General features: G+C 37.1%; 1 protein-coding gene across 1 annotated transcript in view; it reads right to left on the reverse strand.

Moving 5' to 3' along the window:
* Unc13c (unc-13 homolog C) overlaps positions 1–23932 on the reverse strand; it is a 281403-nt gene that overhangs the window by 192107 nt on the left and 65364 nt on the right. Inside the window, exons 4-6 of the mRNA XM_069995373.1 lie at positions 3341–3419; positions 2139–2144; positions 1177–1248 (exon numbers count right to left, since the gene is read on the reverse strand). Of these exons, the coding sequence (XP_069851474.1) occupies positions 1177–1248; positions 2139–2144; positions 3341–3419 (157 nt within the window). The remainder of the gene's footprint in view (positions 1–1176; positions 1249–2138; positions 2145–3340; positions 3420–23932) is intronic.

Consider the following 23932-nt stretch of genomic DNA (forward strand, 5'->3'; position numbering starts at 1 on the left):
AGTGAAGCCAGAATTTCTGGGAGTTACATCCAGGACTGATGTTTTACATCTTCCCATCAGGCTGGTTCTTTCATTCAACACAAATTTACAAGCATCTATGTTATGCTGATGGTGCACTAAGTAATGGTGATGAAAGCACTTAAACCAGAGCAATGACCAAGTTGCCCCAAAGATATGAGATTCCAACAGGAAGGATTTACACAAAGCGCTCATATTCATCTCAATAACACAAGAGCAAGGTCACCTAAATATTGTTTATTGTGCCCTGGGCTGTGTGGTTTCTTATATCTTTTCAGTTTTGTTAGATCTTCACTTTCTAGATGACAGAATCCAGACTCAGGAAATTTACATAATACACAGGATCTAGCAGTTTGAGTGGTACGAACAGAATTCATAACGAGCAGCCTTCTTTCCTTAACCACGCTACACTAAGGAGCACAATGCTAATGCTACATGATCAAATGCCTCAAAAGCCCTGAGGATGAAACTAATCACTCAACCAGAAGAGGAAGATGGAAGAGGAAGTGGTAAAACTTGAACCTTAGATATAAAATATTTATCTTTTTTTTTATCGTGAAAATACTGTACAGAGGGGTTACAATTACATGGGCAAGATAATGAGTACATTTCTTATCAAGCATTGTAGCCTCCTCCTTTGTTTCCCCTTCCCATCCCTTCCCATCCTTTCCCCGCACCCCTACTCAATCCTCCTCCCCCCCCCCACCAAAGTTGTAAAGTTCATTTTCGACATAACGACTTGCACATCTCATTGTTGCAATGGGTCCACCTGTATCTCTATTTAAACAATTTGTTTTTTCCTTCCCCTCCACAAATTATACCAATATCAAATACAGTGAAAGCAGGGGTTATACCGTGGAGGAGGGACATACAAAGCAACAAAGAAATCATCTTATAAATGTGTTAGAAACAATCTATCTGGGTTTTTTAGGGGTAGAATAGCAGGCAGACTATATTGGAATGGAAAACGTATGCACACTGGAAGCTTGGAGGATAAGTGGTAGGATAGTGAACTGAGGCTCTATGGAGGTTTTACTTGGGCCAGGCTCTCCTCAAACCCCAGTTACTCCTGAAGCATTGGAATAAACATTATACACAGGTAGCTCAAGCTCCTGTAACTCCAATCAACGCACCCACAGTCATTGGCACTTTACCTACCAGTTCCTCATTGTTTAGTGATGTCCGAATCACCATAGCCAGGGAAAGACCAGATTTCCGGGCAGCCAAGGTCTGAAATAAACAATATTACAATTTATTAGTACACAGAAAGGTTGTGAGGTATGCATTGCTTAGAAAAATGTAGAAATGAGAAAATAACATTGGCGATGTGTTAGGAAAAGGGGAACTGACAGTCTCAGTCAGGTATACATAATGCGAACTCTTAGAATTCTTAAAGCTGTAGAAGTTCCCTCTGATTAACAATCACAACTCCTACACTTTATGGGTAATGAAACGGAAGCCAAACAAGGTTATATCTCCTTGGAGTTAAGAAGTCATACATGCAGATAGAATTTTGCACATACTTAAATAAGGAAGTCACTTTCCACCCCTTTCTATCCTTCTGGTGTTTGCTTTCAGAAGGCTTATTAAAATAGATAATGCATAAGCTGGGTGCTGGTGGTTCATGCCTATAAATCTAGGTATGCAGGAGGCTGTGATATGGAAGATTGAAGTTGAAAAATAGGTAGGCAGATAAATTCACAAGATTCCCTCTCCAATTAACCAGGAAAAAGCCAGACTTCAGGCATGGCTCAAGTGGTAGAGCACCAGCCAAAGCAGAGCCCCTGAGTTCACATTCCAGTACTAATCCAAAAAATACTTGTTAATGCTGATGGCCTTTTCTCTTTAGTAATTAAATATACACCAGTATCAATATCTTTAATCACTAATGAGAAGTAGTCTCTAAATTATGTTTGCCTCCCATTTCTGTTTGAACTTAGTTTATACATAGTTTAGCTTTCCAAAATTGAACTAGATGTTAAATTCCTGGAGAAAATAAGCTTCTTATTCTTGTTTGCCTCCATTCTATCATCTTGCCCTCTTTTATCTCATTAGTAAAGGCAGTGGATGTTTGAGAGAAGATTGCCAAATGATAATCAAATAACTTAGAAAGCACTTACCATTGCCTGAAGATTGCAGCATTGAAAGCAAACAAAGTTTAAATAATTAAACATATGAAAGGTGGGAAGAGCATGTAAGTTACAATGTTAAATTAGTCTAACACTTTAACATCCAAATGATAAAGACAGGAATCTGAGCTAATTATACTGGCATGTCATGATTCCCAGAGTAGGATCTGCCTAGGCAAGATCTTTTAAAAATTTATTTATTTTATTTTATTGTAAAAGTGATGTACAGGGGGGTTACAGTACCCAAGTCAGGTAACCAGTACATTTCTTTTTGAGCAGTGTCATCCCCTCTCAGTCCCCTACCCCCCAAGATGTATAGTTCATTTCCAACATACACTCTAGTGAGAATCACTGCTGAATTGGTTCACCCTTTGTCCCACTGTTTCTGTGCCACCCCTTCTCTCCCCAGATCAGATAAACTTACATAAAGGTAAGGGGTACAGAAAAATAGGCAAGATCTTACTTAAAATCAAAGAGAGAGCCTTAAAATGAAAGTTTTCTTAGCAAAATTTAAAATGACTGGTATAAAAGACAGGCACATTGTTGCTAATAGAAAAACATGATCAGTTTTGGGGGGTAAAATATATTTTTCCATGTCCTAAAAACTATTGAGGCTATTACATGCCCATAGAAATATGTAGAACTTTTTTTTTGAGACAGGGTCTCAAAAACTCATCATTCTCTTGCCTCAACCTCCTATGTGCTGTGATTTTAGGTATGTGTCACCATGGCCAGCCTGTCACAACATTTTGAATAATGGATAATAGTTTTGTAAGTTGGGTGCTTGTGGCTAATGCCTGTTTGTACATCTAGCTATGCAGAAGGCTGAGAAATAGAGGATTGAAGCTAAAAGCTACCCAAGCAGAAAAGTCCATGGGATTCCATCTTCAATTAATCAGACAAAAAAGCTAAGGCTGAAGGCATAGCTCAAATGGTAGAGTCAGCCAACTAGAAGCCCCTGAGTTCAAACCCCTCAAAATACTTTTTAATGAGTCCAGCCTTTTTCTTCATCATTTCTCTCATCAAATATATTTTAAAGAACAATAAAAATAAAACTTGGTAGAAGGTGGCCTAATGTATTTTACTCTATCCAATATTTATAGCCAGCCAGTTAATGAGAAGAACATCATTTCATTTCAATGGAGGAAAAGTCAATGCAGGAAATCAGGAAGAATTAAATGGGAGTGACTTACCACATCTCGTACAATTGGCAACGTTTTTTTCCTGCGGAGATCAGGCATGCTGTCGATACCATAAAGTCCACGCCCAGCCCTGAAGGAGTGTAGAAGGGTAATAATTTCAATGAATAAAATAATTTTTAGAAGAAAACACTCAATGTGTATTATATAAAGGCTGGAAAAAATGAAATAGATGGTCTGGTGCTCAGCTAATTCATAAAGGAGCATAGATCTAAGACTCTAGAAAGAAGTCATCAAGTTCATTAACATGGCCTTCATTTCACCAACTTATCACCTACTGTGGTGAGAACATAAATGCATTCCTACATTTTAAGAAGCTGCAGGCTTGGAAAGGGAAGAGTAAGGAACCTATTTTTCCCTTCACACCATTATAGTAACTTCTTGTTTTCCTCCATCCTCTTATTCCTCTCTTCACACCAACTCATGCTTATAACTCTCCCATCCAAAACAACAAGTAACTAGGCAGAGAGACAGATGAATGGTTTCAAGAACATTTTACCAGTATCATTTGCTTAAATATTCTGCTGCAATTTCCAAGCGATTTTTGCCTTTGCCCTTCTGTGAGCAGTATTATTAATGACATAACGTTTACATTAATAAATACTCTTCCACTACATGGCACATCAATCACACTAACTAGCGGCCTTCAAGTGTTTGGAAGTGTTTTGACTCTTAAATAATACAACTTTCACACCGATGTAAAGAAACACCGACAATTGAATGAGGGATTTCATATGCTGCCAAGTAGTACATAATTGAGTGGTATATTTTCTATCAATAAGGATTTCTTTTGTTTCCTTTCTTCTCATAGAACTTAATTCAAGGCCTCAAAGTGCATTCAAGACCAAGCTATAAACCAGGTGCCAGTGGCATCTGTAATCCTAGCTACTCAGGAGTCTGAGATCTGAGGGTCTCGGTTTGAAGCCAGCCCAGGTAGAAAAGCCCAGGAAGCTCTTATCTCCATTAAAAAGTACTAAAAAAAAATGCCAGAGGTGGAGCTGTAGCTCAAGAGGTAGAGTGCAGGCCTTGAGCACAAAAGCTGTGTCCAGGCCCAGAGTTCAAGCCCCAGGACCAGCCCTCCCCCCCCAAAAAAAAAGAAAAAGAAAAAAGACAATGCTATACACTTGCAAATGTGGGAATCACATACAAGCAGTCCTAGAGCCTGAAAAATTTCTCCTATACTTGTCACAACAGAGCAAAGGAGCAAGGCCAAACATGAGCATTATAGAATAAGGAGCTCAAGTGAGAACTCAAATATCCAATATATCTCCCTCTTCTGAGTTCACTTCATTTGTTTGTTTGTTGGTAGTGGGGCTTGACCTCCAGGTCTGATGCTCTCACTTTGCCTTTTTTTTTGCTCAAAGCTGGCACTTAATGACTCAAGCTACATTCTATTTCTGGCTGTTTGCTAATTCACTGGAGATAAGCATGTCTTGAATTTGTCTGTTTGGGCTGATTTTGAACCAAGATCCTCAGATCTCAGCCTCCTCAGTAGCTAGGATTATAGGCGTGAGACACCAGAGAGTTTGCCATTAAATTTCATTGAACTAAAATTTTTTTTGTAACTTGGAAAATTGCTACACAATGTTAATATTCCACTAACCCTCACAGATAGGTTAAAATGTTTTTTAAAAATCAAGTTGTGTTCCTTTTTCTATTTAGAGTTTTACCATTACTATAAAAAGTTCAAACAGAAATACACTTTTTCATGTAATAATAGGCCTCAATTGAAAACTTAGCTGAAAAGAAGGTTTGGGATGTGGCTCAATTTAAGGAGCTTGCCTAACATTTCTGAAGAAATAAGTTCAACCCTTGATATTAGCAAAAATAAAAATAAAAATAAAAGGATTTGCCATATTGGCCTCCTCTTATGAACAGAGAAGGATTTGATAAATACCATGATACTCTATACAAATGTTATCTGTTTTGTAATATATTTCAAGAGGCTCCCTCATCAGAGAAGACATGAAAACATTAAATCAAAAAATGGCAATGAGTGGGAGTATCAGTAATTGGAACCATAGACTTTCCAGGTAAGAGGTCAAGTTCAAACCTAATAATCCAAATCTAAAAGAAATTATCTAGGCTTAATCATAAGAAGTCTAAAGGTGTCATTAAAACAGCACATCTCAAACAAGTAGCTAGAGCATGTCTGGTCTGATTCTAGGAAAAAGTTGTTTGAGTTCAGTTGTTTTTTTGTTTTTTTGTTTTTTGGCACAGTTGAATAAAGCTGAGATATTAGCAGAGATAGCGAATATTTAAGTGGTGCTGACCAGGTGCCTGATACAATACCAACAGTAATAGTTAATGCTGACAGAGTGCTATTATTCTAAGTGCATTTTTTGATCATTTGATCCTGAGAAATTCTTATGGCATGTAGGTTTCAATTACTTTCTTCACTTTATAAATGAAGAAACAGATACAGAATGCTTTGGATCATCTAAAAGGTACCTTTTAGCAAGGGTAGTGGGTAGGGTTTAACCCATGCATACTCTTAGGCAACTCAGTATCTCATGTTTCTATGACTGGGTCATTCCTTATCTACAACAGTGATGTGAGCTGAGGCTCACAAAAAGAATAATCCTATTTTACATTTGAGGAAACTAGAGTTACACAACTTGCTCATACCCCGGTCATATAGTCATTATATGGCACAGACATCTCCATTGTAGGATAAACTGATCTCAAATCTCATGTTCTTAAGAGCAATTTACTTTCCCCTTCCCTTATGGGGTGGTATTGGGATTGAATTTAGGGCCTTTTGCATGCCAGGTAGGTACTCTACCACTTGAGCCATACCTCCAGCCCCCCTTTTGCCTCAGCATCACTAATCATCAGAGATTAGTGAGATACCCATGAGGATATACCACCCTGTTACAGTGCCTTTTATTAAAAAGATGAAAGATAACAACCATTGGCCAGGATGTGGGACAAAAAGGATCCCCACAAACCATGTTGGTTTGAATGAAATATAGCACAGTACCATCATCATGAAAAACATGTGATTTCTCTAAAAGTTTAACAGGACAACAGTCCACTTCTATGTATATATCCAAAAGAAGTGAAATCTTTATACACCAAACCAGTTTATATCAGCATTTTTCACAACAGTTGAGACAGTGGAAGTGGTATAAGTATCTTTATATAAGTGAATAGACAAAGCAACCAGCACAAACAAATATACACACACACACATACACCACCACCACCACCACCATTTCTTAAAAATGAAGGAAAGTCAATTTTGCAACATGAATGATCTGAAGGAAGTTACACTAAGTTAATGATGCTGAGCACAGAAAGACAAATAGCACATGATTTCACTCATATCTGGAAGCTACGGAGGTTGATCTCAAAGGTCTATAATACAGACTGGTGGTTACCTAGAGCTGGATCAGTAAGAAAGGATGGAGAGTACTGGAGAGATGTTCATCAAAGGATACGAAGTTCCACTTAAATGAAAGAATAAGTTCAACCAGTCTACAATCTATTTTATCCTAAAATGCCCATAGTGGGTGTTCCCATCCCCAAAAGACATGTGATATAATGTGCGTGTTAATTATTTAACAATTTATACATGTTCTTCACAACATCATATTCTACCCTATAAAATCATCCAATTTTATCTCTGAATTTAGAATGATGTAACAAATCAAAGATAATTTTAAAAATTACCAGCAGATTTTTTTATGAGATAACTTTTTCTTTTTTTTTTATTTTAATTTAATTTTATTTTTTTTGTCGGTCGTGGGGCTTGAACTCGGCCTGGGCGCTGTCCCTCAGCTCTTCAGCTCAAGGCAAGCGCTCTACCTCTTGAGCTACAGCGCCACTTCCGGTTTTCTGGTGGTTTATTGGAGATAAGAGTCTCACGGTCTTTCCTGCCCGGGCTGGCTTTGAACCGTGATTCTCACATCTCAGCCTCCTGAGTAGCTAGGATTACAGGCGTGAGCCACCAGCGCCCGGCTTTACCAAGCATTGCACCCTCCTCCTTTGGTTTACCCTTCACATCCCTTCCCAGCCTCCCCCCTCCCCCCCAATCCCAATCCTTCTCCTTCCCCCCCCCCCCACACCGACGTTGTAAAGGAGATAACTTTTTCTTTTATTTTGTTTTTTTCCCTTCCCTTCCCCAAGCTAGAGAAGTGTATATACAAGATTCAGGGTACTGACATCAAATACAGTGAAAACTGGAGTTAAACCATAGGAGAGAAACATATAAGAAACAAAAAAATCACATAGTACATTATAAATATGTTAGGAACAATAGCAAGAAAGAAAAAAACCCTTGTGTCCCTATCTTGGGGTTCATTTCACTTAACATCATCTTATATGGTCATATGTACATAGCTTTTGACCTTTTCTGCTTGTCTCAGACATATACTAGTTATTGCAAATAAGGGAAACTCTGGGACCTATGTTTCTTTGGGCCTGGCTTACTTCACTTAATATCATTTTTCCAAGTCTTTCCATTTCCTAACAAATGGGGCAATGTCATTCTTTCTGATGGAGGCATAGACCACACACACGCTCTCTCTCTCTCTCTCTCTCTCTCTCTCTCTCTCTCTCTCTCTCTCTCTCTCTCTCTCTCTCTCTCCATTCATCTACTGAGCGGCATCTGGGTTGGTTCTATATCTTAGTTATGGTGAATAATGCTGCAATAAACATAGTTGTGCTGGTAGCCTTAGTATGGTCTTGTTTGTGATCATTTGGGTAAATGCCCAAAAGTGGGGTTGACCAGCAGATTTTTCTAAATATGAGACAAAGATGTTTTCATTCCACAAATGAAAGGTTGATGCCAAATTGGGTATTATATAAAGATGAGTTAATTTCTATTAGACATAAAAAAACCAGGTGACCTCTCATATTCAACAGACTTGTTAAATTAATGGAATATTAAGTCCTGGATATAAAGAAATGCATAGGATATTTTAATTCTGTTTCAAGACAGTTAGTGGATAGGGCTCTATCATTTATTACTTTTAGCATTACAGAACATTAGGACCTTATAAAATAATAATGATAAACCATTCTAAATCCCCTTTCCATAACACAATTGGATGGTCTTTCAGATTTGTATAACATTTCTTTGTATTTGTTTTAGGGTAGGACACAGTAAAATATTTTGCTCATTTTACTCAACATTTTATATTTTACATTTTACATACATTGAGCTGAACTTTTGTAAAGATCATTGCATTCTTCGTTTAATTATTGGCTCTTTAAGATGCTTCCTTCCTACCCTCTTTTCCAATTATTGCCAAGACTGAATGAATATTTGTGACTCTTTTAATTGATGATTCATTCCCCACATAGGATTCATCATCAGTTCCTACAGTTTTTTTTTTAATTCTAATTTTCATCAAAGCTAAGCCACCATCTGTTAGAACACAAAACATAGTTTTATATACTATTTTAAAATCCAATTAAATTAAAACACCATGTTTTCTTAGTAATTAAAATTTCAATGTAGAGTGCTCTTAAATGAACTTAATCTATGACCCAGATTTCTATCATTTATTAATCAATTTTGTCTAGATATGAAAAAAGAAAAATACAAACAAAATAAGTGACTCCTTTTTAAAATGAGAGTCCAACTTTTGGTGATTCATCTTCAAATCAGGATTGTCAATGTGTGAGAGTTTTCCCAAATTATTGTTTTCTAAATGATTAAGAGCATCATTGATTTGGTGTTAGGTAATCCACTGCTGTACATTTTGATGTGGTTGTTGTTCCAAACAGGAGAGAGTTGTGGTGTCATTTTTGGTGGAGGTAGACTGAGGTAACCACAGGCTTGGCTTGAAATTCAATAAACTCAGAAGCATTTTTTCACAGCAATATAAATACCAATACCAGTTGACATTACATACCTAGTGCCCTGGGCAAAAATAAAGATTCCCTACCATAACCCCCTCTGTGTATAAGTGTCCTCCTCTTCAGCTTTATCATCAAGGATTCTCAGTGGGAAAAAGGGGAGAGGAGGGATAATTTCTATGAAGCTTGACACTTGCTAAGGACAGAAGATGTCTTCTGTTTTGATTGAGCAGAGTCCCCTTCTAAAATGTTTGAGGACAACTGTTCTAGTTCTTCTGTTATAGGTCCTGGTTAGTTGTTCTCAAGCAAAGTTTCCATTACAATAGATAGTTTGAAAATTGAGATAGTATTTTAATACTCTTTCCCTAGGAAGAATCCTGGAAGGTGAAGGAAAAATGGAATCGCAGGTGCGGAGGCCTGTTGACCAGAAATTACACATTAAATAGATTATGGCATTTGTTTCAGAAAAATTTTCATCTGTGAAATATTATGTGAAAAGAATAGAAGCTTGAAGATCAGGGATAAGGGGAGGGACAACAGCCTAAAGAGAATTAGTAGGCAAGGAGTTAGATACATAGGGGAAAAGAGTAAGAGTATTTATAAAGCCAGTGAATGTTTTTAAACCTTTTTGAATTTTGTCTGCTGTAGAAAGCAGAAAAAAAGTACCTTCCTTTCAGCACTGTTGGGGGGCATGTTGAGGTAATACACCCAAGCAGATTCTATGGTATTGCTGGCAATTATTTTATTATAAAATGATATAAACAAAAAATGTTGAAGCTGGTTGAACCTTTATTGGTACACTGTGAACCCAGGGTTAGTCACATTCCTTCACATCAAGAAACCGATTAGGAAGAAAGCCTCTGGCAGACAGGTACCTAGTTGGTAGCTAGCTATACAAAGAAGAAAGGTCCAGAAACTACAATTTTGAGTACATCCTGTGTGTTTCCTAAACTGTCAAATTTCCTCTCTGACTAGACTGTGGCCCAGATTTTGTTTCTCTGCTGAAACTTGTTAGCACTTTAGCTCTGAGGATGCTACATCTTGATTGAGTTCATTCTTTGCTTCATCCTTATCTACTTTCCTAGTCACTGGTATTTTCCATTGTAAAAGAGAGTCACAAATGGCCTGACTAAGTTCACTTTCCTGTTTAATTTCTGAAAAACACTGCATGCATCCTTCAAATATTTTTTAAGCTTAGTCTCAAGGTCAAAATATAATTTAAAAGAATAAAGTTCCTTCTTGGCACTAATCAATACAGACACCACTATTTTCTCTCCTGGGTTCTCTTAACTATGACCATAAGTAGAATGTTTTTCTTTATTGTAAATCACAGACAGTATTCTAAAGTAGCCTTGATGATCTCTTTGGAGAGAACATTAGAGACCATTGTGCCATCTCTGAACAAGATCAGTACAGCCATATTTCCTCTTACCTTGGAGACACCACTGGTTCTTTGATTAAGCATAAGGTGAGTAAGCCTTGAATTTAGAGGCCAAGGTTGTATGGAAAATATGTACAAAATTACACTGAGTAGAACAATAGTGTTGATGCCTGAGAAGTGTTGATTTCCTGAGAGGAAAATGAAGTTGGAACAGGGCAGGGCACATTCATCTTTCATTCCATTCATTCTGGGTTATATTAACAGAACAATGAACTGACATGTTGAATTGTTCATCTTTTTACTTTTACACAAGCCTGCCAGCACTTTCAAGCCAAGACATCTATTTTAGAGTCAAATTGTTCTACCTGCAAAACTTTGTGAATATCTCCTCTTGATTTCTTTGCATTCCATGATATTGCCATGTGCACAGAAAATGTCTATGATACTACATAGAGCAGCTAATCTGTGTTCTACAGTGCAACAGCCTAAGAAATGATATGTATTCCAAGTCTTTTAGGGATGTGGAGACTGAGCTGCAAAGAATGTAGAAGTTTATTCAAGGCACCTGGATTATTGTCTATGGTCTAGAAGTACTCAAAATGCTCAGAATTCTAGACAATTATTGTTCTGTCCTTTCTCTTTGTGTGGCTCTCATATCCAAGAGCTTGCCTCCATGATCTCTGTGTCTCTCTGTGTCTTTCTCTCTCTCTTTGCTTTGATTGTCACATATGTTAATAGTGAATTTTATTGTGTCATGCTTGGAATTCTTTCAATGCCTTTCCACTATTTGCACCATCTCTACTTTGCCTGTTTCAGAGCATCTCTACCAAATCTGCAGCGTCCATCTTCTGATGGATATTTAGCAATGGCACTTTCATGATGAAAGCAGTGTTTTACAATGATTAATCTAGAGTGCTTTCATATGGATTTGGAGGGCAAGTAAAGGAATTTAACAGGTAGCCTAAAAGGCAAAGTAATCCTGGATTCCTTAATGGATTCTGTAATGAGGGCCTTGACTAGAGTGGCTTCAACACATTCTTTCTGAACCATGGAAAATTCCCCAATTCAACTCACCATAATATCTTAAAGAGAGCAAATGGCTTCACTGTCAAATACAGGCTTTGTATTGGCCTCCATTACTTTCTCCATTCTTCTGTCATTTGACCTCTTACAGTTCTGTAATTCTCCTGTAGCACTTTTGGCAGGCTTTATTATTTTTTTTCTTCAGACCGTGGTGCTCTGGCACATGTTTTTAGAAGCACTGGGAACCTCTATCCTTATATTATCTTTGCAAAGCTAATGCCATTTTTAAGTTTAAAGGCAATTCGAAGAGATGAGAGCTCCTGGTTGGGAAGGGCACTGCAAATTACATTTATAATGATGAAAATTTCTTTTTTTACCGAAAAAGAAATAATCAAGCATCCCTAAGGTTTTGTTATGAGTTAAGGAAGTACAAACTTAAGTGGCTCTTTTTTTAAAAATCAGTTGTGGGGCCTGAACTCTGGGCCTGGGTGCTGTCCCTCAGCCCTTCAGCTCAAAGCTAGCACTCTACCACTTGAGCCACAGAGCCACTTCTGGCTTTTTCTGCTTATATGGTGCTGAGGAATCAAACCCAGGGCATCATGCATGCAAGGCAAGCACTCTACCACTGAGCCACCTTCCCAGCCCCTTAAATGAATCTTTTAAACACTTTTGAAAGTGTTCTCAAATTTAAGGTTTAGAAGGTCAGTTGTCAGAGATTATCTTCTAACATTTACATTTTAATACATAATTATAGGGCTCATTTCCTTAGCCAACTATCATAAAGTAGACAATACTTCCTTTCCTAAGGCTTACAGTTTCCTATATCAAATTCCTTTCTGCCCATCTCCTAAGTTTTATATATCAAAATTAACCACAGATATTGTCATATGCTACAGAACAGAAAACAAATTAAAGATCCAGCCCCCAAGCTTTTCATAATCAAGTAACAATTACTATTGGAAAAAACCTTCATGCTATGTAGTAGGGTCAAAATTCAGGGTGCTAAGTTGTTAAACTTTTGCCATAATTATGGAATTATGTCTATAATTGTACAGTGGATTGGAGCTGCTATTCTTGGTCATCTCTTTCTGGGGACATTTATGCAGAGTCCTTGAAGTAAAATCATTCATAATTAATGAAAGACCAGGTTCTTAATAGGCTCTACTTACATGTAATTAAATAGAATCAAATATACAGTGGCAAGGAAACCACATCTCCTAAAGCTAAAACCTTAGATTTCTCTTTAATTATCCTGTGTTTAAAAAGAATTTTGCATATTTAAGCCTTAGAAGTTTTTTTTAATAAAAGAAAACAATTAATGCCTCTCCTATCACTAATGAATATTATCAGTACCAAAGGGCAGAGACTAAATGTACTAAGTGTGTCCCCGACTTTTTCCACCCATGTCCCTCATGTATTTAGACGATGTTCCTTTTCTTCAGTTTCCTAGTTTTGTGATGACTGGGATGCAAACCATAACCCAAGCTCTAGCTCAGACTAAAGAAATAGCCAACCCAGTGGTGTCAGCTTTTTTTGAATGGTGCCAGGGAAAGTCTTTCAGAAGGACTTGCTCACCTGAATAATGGATAAAGAATGAAGAACAAAGAACACTCTTGCTCTCTGGGCATCACAGTAAGTTCCACATTCACAGAGAAGACAACCAAATCAACTTCTGACTGTATATTATCCTGTTTCTTATTAAGGGATATTATAGAACTGTTAATGTAGAATGAACTCTTATTTTACAAAAGCAACAAATACAAACTATGTTTTGATCTATTGAAAATTCAGGGGATTGGTGTTGAAAGGGATTCAATTGTGCTAGGAAAAATATAATATTGTAGGATCAAATATTTATTGACAATACTGAGATTTGAACCCAGCCAGGTGCTCCACTATTTAAGCCATACCACCAGCCATTGTTTTTTCTATTGCTATTTTCCTAATAAGGTTTTGCTTTTTCCCTGGACTGGCTTGGACCATGATCTTCCTATTTATGCTTTCTGCATAGTTAAGATGACAGGTGTATGGACTGCTTTTTATGGCTTGAGATGGGGGAGTTTCAAAAAGATTGTGCCTGGGTCAGATTGAGCTATGATTCTCCCAATCTCAGCTTCCAAATAGCTAGAATTACAGGCATGAGTCACTATACCAGGCTCTATCCACTCATTTTCATTTAGTTATTTCTCTGCCTCAAATAGCTCAAGCTGTCCTTTTACTTCACTAGATAGGTGATCTTGACTCTCATAGCAGGTGCCTTCTGAGGCCTTTACAACATCAGAAAGTTTTAAGCATGACTATCCATTATGCTTGGCAAGTTACAAAATAATTACCTGCTACAAAATAATTGTGTCTGCAACTTGCACAGATACTCAAGGGAGTGATTACTCAGGGTTGTGCTTTTGCACCGAAGCTTACAGAGTTAAGATTCTATTGCATGCTCTTAAATAACTTTATTTAATAGCCAAGGACCAATTTGATCACACTACAATTGCACCCAAGTTTTTCCTTTTATAATACATATTAAGCATTGTGCCAAAGTTATCTGCACACAGATTCTACACTCATAGATAAGAGACTCCTCAAAAAATGGGAGCTACAAGACACCTTTGCTCTACCATTCAGTACAGAATTTTTATGAATTACTAAGTAAATAGAATTGAATGGAAGAATTCCTTAACTGTTAAAAACACACTCCTTACTAAATGGGACACGGACACCACACACACACACACACACACACACACACACACACACACACACACACACACACACACACACACACACACACACACACACACACACACACACACACACACACACACACACACACACAGACAGACACACACACACACACACACACACACACACACACACACACACACACACACACACACACACACACACACACACACACACACACACACACACACACACACACACACACACACACACACACACACACACACACACACACACACCTCTCCTTGAGTAACTGGGAATTAAAAGACTGTCTTAGTTTTCCTTTCTGTCTTAGGGTTCAGAATGGAGATGATTATTGAAACAAGCATGATCCTCTGACAACTGGAAAACAAATACATTCTTTATTTCTTTAGTCCAAATGTTCTTAACATGGGGACATTGTCTCCTCAAGGCAATTAGGAAATGATGTAGAGAGCAGGAATTGTGCATTCCTCCTAAGAGATGGGCTTTGTATTTTCAGGTGCAGCCGCTGAGACTGAATGATGCTTTATAAAACACATCCAACCACAAAGTAATTATAGCTATTTAAACAAAGGCTAATCCATTTAAGTTTAGCTTCATGTGCAATCAACTTGGCTAGCAAACTGCCAAACTAGTATTGTTGAAACATTATTTTAAAATCATCTACCATTAGGGTAGAGGACAGAGGGAAGTGAACTATGTAGATGTGGAGGATCTGGCTGTGTGGGCCAAAGAGACAGAAAGAGGAGAGACCTTTCATATTGTCTAACCCTTATCCAGAACAACTTAGCACACAGAGTGTCTTGAGGTTAATGATTTTCAGAACCATATATGGCCTGGCCAATTGATGGGTAAACATTGTTATCTGAAAGCCAGTGTGTTTTCTGAATAGGGTAAACAACACAAAAATAATCTGAAAATCTCCCTGAATTTTTTCTTTGGGTCCATTTCTGCCTGGTATTTGTCCACAACAGCTTTCATATGCCTCTCTCTTCAGCAGTATGACATGATGAAAGCTTAGTTTACTAATTTTTTTTATTACTTTGCTTTGGCAAATGTGATAAAGAGTGTGCTCATCAAAATGTCTTAAAAACTGCAAGCATACTATAATAAGGCAATAAAGGTAGCAATCTTGTGCAGGCCACCAAGGGCTGGTCACAGAATGTAATAATTCTTGGAGTTGTAACTTCATCACTTTGTATCTTTGTGCAAGCATTTGAGCCAATGAGAATAGGGTTTCATCAAAAGTAATTGTGCGTTAGCCAGGAATAAGCCAGAAAGAAGTCATCTCCTAGCTCTCACCTTCCAACCTGGGGACAATATACCAGCCACAGCAGCTTTGCCTCTGATCCTATTATTATTGTAGGGAATGAAGAGTGAGGTTGTGCCTTGAGTTCTGCTGCACAGGTGAGAAGGCTCTCATGTAAACTCATTGTCCTTGGTTCTTCTGTTGTAGAGTGACTAAGATCAAATATGGAATAGTCTATAAACCCCACTAGTATTGCACCTAGGCTGTTCCTAGTGGGGGACACTGGGGAAACAAAAGACAAGCCTTGGGGGTTATAGATTGCAATTTGTATGGCAATACTTTGTCTATTACTGCTCTGGAGAACTGACCGTCCATCCACTTCAAATGATCAGAGATACCACATATGTAGTCTGCATAGTTGGATAATGAATACCAGAAAAACAAGCAATTGTTACAAGTCAGTCTATGTTTATTTTAAAAGCAGAGCTAGTTATAAAATAGTTACCTCTACTGATTCCAATTCTTGCTAATATCCCAATAAGGAAGCCCTGTAATTTGTCAGTGAATGAATTCCCTTGGTCCTCTCATCTCCATCTTTGATCTTCTGCGCTAAGACCTTCTAGGATTCAGATCTCATTGTCCAAGTATCCGCTCAAATGTCAAAGTACTCTCATAGCACTGTCTCATTTCTCCCGTTAGTGTTGTTTTATTTTCTCCATGGCATTTAGCAATATTGGATGAATTCTCCCTTAGCTCTTTCTTTTAATATACTGAAATTTAAGTTCTGTAAGAACAAGATCCTCTTTTACTTATTTGACAGTGGCAGGAGATTAAAAGCCATGTGTTGAATGATTTAAAAAATCCTCTGATAATCAGTAGAGAGTGCTCTCTCTTCTTGAGCAAGGAAGGCTAAGTCGCCACATGTATCCAGAGCAGTGTGTTCAAATGTGTTCAGACTGGAAAGACATTGCTAATAGGATAATAGAAATTCTGGTGAATTGCATTATTCAACTGAATTTCAATGAAAAAGAGCAGTTGGAGAAATTATACTGCCACAGAGTAAAGATAAAACAGTCTGAATTACTATGGCAGAGTCTTAAACTCTAAGAAATAGGCAAAAGAGGCTTCAAGTAATAGAGATAAGATTGCAAAAAAATATTTCCTGTGTATACAAGAAGAAAGAATAAATGACTATTTTAAATAGCTTTCATTTCAATTACTACTACTAACAGTAATTTGAAGTCCAGATTTGTACATTCAGCACTCGATAATATGTAGGTATCAGGAATATCATTTCAGGAAGATGGTTTTCCTTGAAGAGAAGACCTATTTCTGAGGTAAGTTAATGCCAATTAACCCTATATAGTCTTGAATACTCATTGGTAATGGAAGCTAACAATAGTAAATGTAGATCGACTGGTTGTTCAGTTATTTTACTTGTAGTGAATTTTTTTAAAAAAGAATGGTAGAATAGATTGGCATTTGTGAGTTGTGACAAGAGGAAACACTGAAAAGTAGTCTTATGCTTGTAATTGGAGGTACTTAAGAAGCTGAGAGGAGAAGGATCAAGGCTCAGAGCCAGCCCAGACAGAAGAGTCTGAAAGATTCTGTATCCAATTAACCAACCAAAATGCCTCCCTGAGTGATGATGTGGCTCAAGTGACAGAGCGATAGCCCTGAGCAAAAAGAAGCCAAGCAAGAACATAAAGCCCTGATTTCAAGCCCCAGTACTGACACATATATACTAAAGTATTAACGAATTTGTACAGTTAAGCTACCTGAAGGGACCAAAATGATAAAGTCTGACCTTGTTCTTTACCTTATTAACCTACTCTGTAGCATGCCCTCTCAAGACAATTTCATAGACATCAGTTCAGTCCCCGAAGCCTTCTTACAAAAGCAAAACTATGATCTAATCAAGACTATCTACTTGGAATGTAAAATATTTTTCTATTTTTCCAAGTTGGTAAATTTATTCTATCCCTTATAGTAGCAAGGATTTGTACTGTAATGGGTATCAAGGAGCACCAGAGAATAAAGTGCCACAGGAAGCAGTTGTTGGCAGTGTTTCTCTCATCCATCATAATTTGAACTAAATCTGCTCCTAGTCTTATAAATGTAGTCACAACTAACAACTTATTTGAAAAGGATCACTTTTTTGTGCCCACAGCCAGTGGCTTGTGGCTCATGCTTGCAGCCCTAGCTAGGGGAATGAGTTCCACAGAATCATAATTTGAGAGCAGCCCAGGAAGAAAGATCTGCAAGACTCCATTTCCAATTAACCAGCAAAACCCAAGGCTGGAGCCATTATCCAAGAGGTAGCGCTCCAGATGATCAAGTGTGAGTCCCTGAGTTCAAATGCCACTACAGCCCCAAAATAATATATTTTAATCAAATTACCTTAAATAATTTGTTTCCATTTACGCAAAATATCTGCAAACCTGCTTCAACAGTCTCATGTTAGCACAGCAGACACAGCTCCTCAGTCTAACAAACTCTTAAAATCTCTAATAACACCTTCTGAAGTAGTTATTAGTTAACAGAGCTCATTTTCCTAATAGTTATTAAAGATTTAGAAGGAAGAAGTGCTATGAAAATGCTAGGTGGTTTTTTTCATTGCAAGAGCTATTAAAATAAACTGAATTTTTTAAAATGGCACATCAAAGAGCTCAATTAATATATGTAACAAGAAATTCTTAAAAGAATATGAACCAGCAAGTGAAACACCCATATCTTCCAACTCATTTTTCCTTCTGTGCCCAGGGAGTGATTATTTCCTGCTTATGGAGAAGACAGAATCTCAAGTCACTTTTTATGCATGCTACTTTGATTTCTAACACTGAGCTGAGAAAACAAAGAATCTTCTGTCTTCTTCTGTGAGCTCAGATGATCAGTACTTCTAATAGTCAGTGAGATGCCCTTGCTGTTTCATTTAATTAGGTTTGGTGAAGAAATACCAATTTTCTAGGAATAATGGCCTCTTTTTGAAATACTATTTAGCTAAAACCAACATTCAAAGCAAGACCAGCCTTAATTTTTAGATGAAGTTTTATCAAAACTGTATTATGGAAGTATTTAAATTATTGCTTAGAGAATTTGGACACTGACAATGGAAGAGTTCACACTTCTACCTGAGAAAAACACTTCTAAATGGAAAAGTCAATATCTATGCATTAGCGATTTTCTAAATATCTAATATGTACAATTATACAAAGATAGTATCTAGTCAATAGGATAATAAAAGCTATCCAGCTATGCTAATCAAGGGATCATATACATAAAGCTAATCATATACATAAAGCTACTAGGCAGAGTGTACAAAACCTAGTAGGTACTGAATAAATGAGAGCCAATATGAAATAAAAAAAATTAACATAGCAAAGTAGTGCTATCATTATCTCTGGGCAATCTTGGTGTTTTGCTTGTTCTCTGTGCCTGTACTGGGGCTTGAACTCAGGGCCTCAAATTCTCATTTGCTTTTTCACTCAATGGCTGTCTCTTCTGGCTTTTTGCTGGCTCACTGGAGATAAGAGTCTCATAGACTTTCTTGCATGGGCTGGCTTTGAACCATTAGATCTCAGCTTCCTAAGTAGGTAGGATTACAGGAGAGAGCCACCAGTGCCTGGCTGGCAATCTTGTTTTGGTCCGATTCAAAGTTCCTCTTATGAGCATTAAATACATTAATATTTGCAAGTTGTTTACTGCAATATCACTTAACTAAGGAATGTGAAATAAATGCAGTTTTCTGTACTAAACATAATCATAAAAGCTTTTTATGCATCCTATTAGTATATGTCTGAGTCAAGGAGAAAAGGTCAGATAATTTGATGTTAGGGAAATGAACCCTAAGGTATGTATTCAAATGTTTTTTTTTCTTTCATGCAATTCTTTCTAACACATTTATAAGATTATTTCTTTGTTGCTTTGTATGTCCCTCCCCCACGGTATAACCCCTGCTTTCACTGTACTTGATGTTGGTATAATTTGTGGAGGGGAAGGGAAAAACAAATTGTTTAAATAGGGATACAGGTGGACCCACTGCAACAATGAGACGTACAAGTCATTATGTCAAAAATGAACTTTACAACTTTGGTGGGGGGGGAGGGTTGGGTGGAGGGGTGGGGGAGAGAATGGGATGGGAAGGGGAAACAAAGGAGGAGGCTACAATGCTTGATAAGAAATGTACTTATTATCTTGCTCATGTAATTGTAACCCCTCCATACAGTATTTTCACAATAAAAAAATTATCACAGAAAAAAATAAAATAAAATTACATATATTTTGACAACAAAATCACGCATTTATTTTATAAATTTACCACTGCCTATTTCTATCATATGAGCCTAACAAGTAGTTTACTTTTCTATACTTTCATGTAATCACAATTGGGAAAATATTTAACAAAATCTCTTATCTCTTATCTAAAATAAGAGCATTTTGTGCCTTCTGAAGCTATTGAAATGAACGATAAGCAGAATGACTTTTACTAAGTTGAAATGAAATTGCTTTTTTCTTTTAGTTCTGCTATGTTCAAAATGCACTCTGCTGGATGCTGGGGACACAGAGATCAATAAAATAGGTCGTATAGTTCCTGGTAGCCCTGAATGTCAAATGGAGAGAGAAGACCTTATTGAAATGGTTACACTGATAAATAGAGCTGATTAGGTGCTGTTAAAAAGATACACAGTGTCATGAGAAGTTATAAATGAAAATCCTCATTACAGAGATTAAGAAGGAGAGGTTTTTCTGAAAGATGTTCTGACTGAGATTAGCAGGATAAATAGAAGTTAACTATGCAAGGAGGAAAGTGGAAAGAATAGGTGTCAGAGACAAAGGATGAGAGGCAGAAAAAAGCTAGACATATTGTAGATATATGGTAGACAACCAAAATCCAGAATAGCTGGAAATGTGGACCAAGGACTAAACAGTTACGGAGAGTTATCTAGATACTTCATGGATGCTTCTCTTTTTTATTTTTAGCTGGAAATGTGGACCAAGGACTAAACAGTTATGGAGAGTTATCTAGATACTTCATGGATGCTTCTCTTTTTTATTTTTATTTTTTTTTGTGCTGATCCCTGGAGCTTGAACTCAGGGCCTGGGCCCTATCTTGAGCTTTTTTGCTTAAGATTAGCACTCTACCACTTGAGCCATAGCTCTACTTCCAGCTTTTTAGGGGGTGCTTAATTGGAGATAAGAGTCTCACCGACGTTTCTGTCCAGGCTGACTTCAAACCATGATCCTCAGACCTCAGCTTTCTGAGTAGTGAGGATTACAGGACTGCACCATGAGAGTCCAGTGCTTCAACAGTAATGGAAAATCATAAAAGAATTTTCAACACTATGATTATACAATTATGATTGCACTTTTAAATATTCCATTCTGGCCATGGAAAAACCTGAAATACAGGGGAGAATTCAAACAGTGCAATTCTTTAAAAAGGCTAACTCACAGACCAACAAAATAAATACCAAGAACTACTCAAAGTGGGGATGAGGTCAAGCAGGAGTGGGAGGGGGTTAGACAAATGAAGAGAGGAAGGGGGGAAGAATGAAGTCGTAAAATGCAATGCATATCCAACAAAATTAATCAAATTGAGGAATGGGATGTATTAGGAGAGATGGGCGAGAATGGTCATTGGCCACTGGTCAAAATGCATTGTATTCAGCAATTGCTTTGTTGAATGGCAACTCCTTTTTACAATTACTTAAATTAAAAAATATGTATTTAAAAAACATCTTGATATGGAGAAAAAGTGAGATGTAGGCATTGGACTTTGAGCCTGATTAGGGTTGAAATCTGAATCAGCAGAGAGGATTAAGATTATTTGCTCCTCTGCCTGTTTTATTTTGATTAATTGCATTATCTCTTTCATTTACATATCCAGTGTATGTATAATATGTACATACAGGAAACATCTTGATAGGGTTTCCTTTTCTTCCATTATGGAAAGTAAGATGTGGATGAAGAAGTGTTCATTCTTTTATTCTACCATCAACTGAGATGGGTCATAGCTTGGCCTAGAGCTTTAGTAAGAATTTATTTCTGTTTGTTGGTTCTGAAGTATTTGGCATGCTACTGACTGAGAGATTAGCGAGTTTCTGTCTCCTTATCTATAAGTCACTATGGAAGATTCAATTAGCCTCTGTAGGTTTTGAGTTTTGATATTTGACCTTCCAGTCATGTTACTTCTCAAGTTGGCAAATGTCTTGGGCAAAGTCAATCCATATGTTTCATACAGACATGTCCCCTTAAGTGGGATTTTATTTCTTTGATTTTGTTAGAGTACAGGAATAGTATTCTTATAAAGTCCCCTGACTTTCAGCACACACTAAAATTTGGCAAATATGCATTGTGGAAAAATATGGAGTTGTGGGTTCCTAAAACACTGTGCAAAAATGTTAAGGTAATTTCTCTTCTATGTGACCCTGATTCATACTGAGAATTGACAATTATTGCCAAGGAGGACAACAATTGGTGTCCAACTTTGTACCATGGAAATGCCTATCCACTTTGGACTTTCACTTAACCTTCTTTCTTTGTACAATTCTTTTTAGGGACTGCTTATAAAGCACAAGTTATTTAAGACTTTAAGAGTTACTCTTCGATGTATTTGCTGAGAACTTTTATTTTGGAATGCCTCATGAATGGCTTAAGACCTTGATGATTTTGAAATCATTCATGACAAAACCAAGCATTGATATGCTGGGTGATGAAGACTATCCTGACATAGGTACTTTTTCTATCCAAGGAGACCATGAGGAGATAAAGAATATCTCCTTAAATACCACTTCAAACAAAATAGATCTGGCTTAAATGGTTTCACACATACAATTTATATGAGTTTTCCACTTCCTAAGAGGATTCTATAACCTGATAAATAAGCTTGGTGATCAAATACTTGGTTTACTAAAGTTGAAAAATGATGATAATTTTTCCACCGAAAAGAAAAACACCATGGAAATCAAACAGAAAGAAAGTGGAAACCGGAGACTGCTGGTTTTCCTATTTACCCAAAACAACAGCCCCAAAATAAACTTTACATAAGCAAAAATATTCTGAATAATTAATTCTTGTAGGATAACTGGCCACAAAATACCAAAATAGAAAAAAGGAAGAGAATGGGTATTTAATACTTGTATATGATCAAGTAAAATAGGCTTCTGTGAAAAGAGAAGATCATTTTCTTAGGAATAGCATAACAAAGCTGCTATACATAGCTAATTCAAGAAGAGGACAAAAGTATACAGTAGTAACCAGAGGTATATTGTAATAACTATGCATTATATATCATTATAATGAAGGGAGGCAGAGTTTTCAAGTTTCATTTACAGTTCATGATACCTGAGATTATCCATATCATGCTTCAATAAAAAATTGACTGACTATAAATTCTATAACTTTTTCTTTTAAATTCGGAAACCCTTTTTCTCTTGAACCTATTCCTTAGCCAACGCTGATGAATGGTTTTCATATACAAACCAAGATTCTGCTGCAGTAAGAAAACAAGTCATGGGAAAGAAATGTTTTGTAATGAATAAAGAGGTTTAGCCACGGCCTGGGGAATTGAAGACTGGGAAAGATGTGGCCCTCATGTCTCTGCTGCTTCTGGACACTACTGAGATAAAAGCCTGGTGAGGGCAAGTAAAACAAATGGGGCCAACACTGGAACTTGGTAAAACTCTGAACTTGGCAAAAGAGATACTGCAGGGTTTAGCAAAAGTGAAAATTGAATCTTGCAAGGTTTCCTTTAAATGAGTTCAAGTCCTATGTTTGTTAGGTTTAGACAATTGGTATCTTAGAGAAACTTGGGGTAAAAAAAACATCAAAAACTATCTCTACTCTGACCTAATTTATCAGTAGGTATACACAAGCTATCTTTAGGGGAGAAGGAAACATCTGAACGTTCCTCTGACTGTGAAGTGCTGTGACTTGAAAAGAAATAATTGGTCAGGGGCTAGTGGAGTTAATGCATGGCCCAGTCTTCATTTGGCCTTATTCATTTAAGAATGTAGGATTAAGAGCCAGGCACTGGTGGCTCACATCTATAATCCTAGCTGCCAGGAGGCTGAGATCTGCAGATCAAGGTTTGAAGCCAGCCAGGGAAAGTCCATGAGACTCATCTCCAATTAATCAGTAAAAGAACTAGAAGTAGAGATGTACCTCCAGTGGTAGAGCATAAACCTTGAATGAAAAAGACAAAAGTGTTCAAACCCCAGTACCAGACTATAAAAAAATAAGGACAAAGATAAAATTATGTTTCTCTTGTTTAAAGAAGTTGGTGTTTTAAAAGTACAAGTTGGTATGAATCAACTTGTTTTCAGTTTTGATTTTTCATACTCCACCACTATGATATTAAGAACACAATGTTTAAACTCTAGCTAAACCAAACAATTTGCTA

This window comes from Dipodomys merriami, unplaced genomic scaffold, assembly GCF_024711535.1.
Source record: "Dipodomys merriami isolate MVZ:Mamm:240054 unplaced genomic scaffold, mDipMer1.0.p SCAF_48, whole genome shotgun sequence".
Classification (NCBI taxonomy): Eukaryota; Metazoa; Chordata; class Mammalia; order Rodentia; family Heteromyidae; genus Dipodomys; species Dipodomys merriami.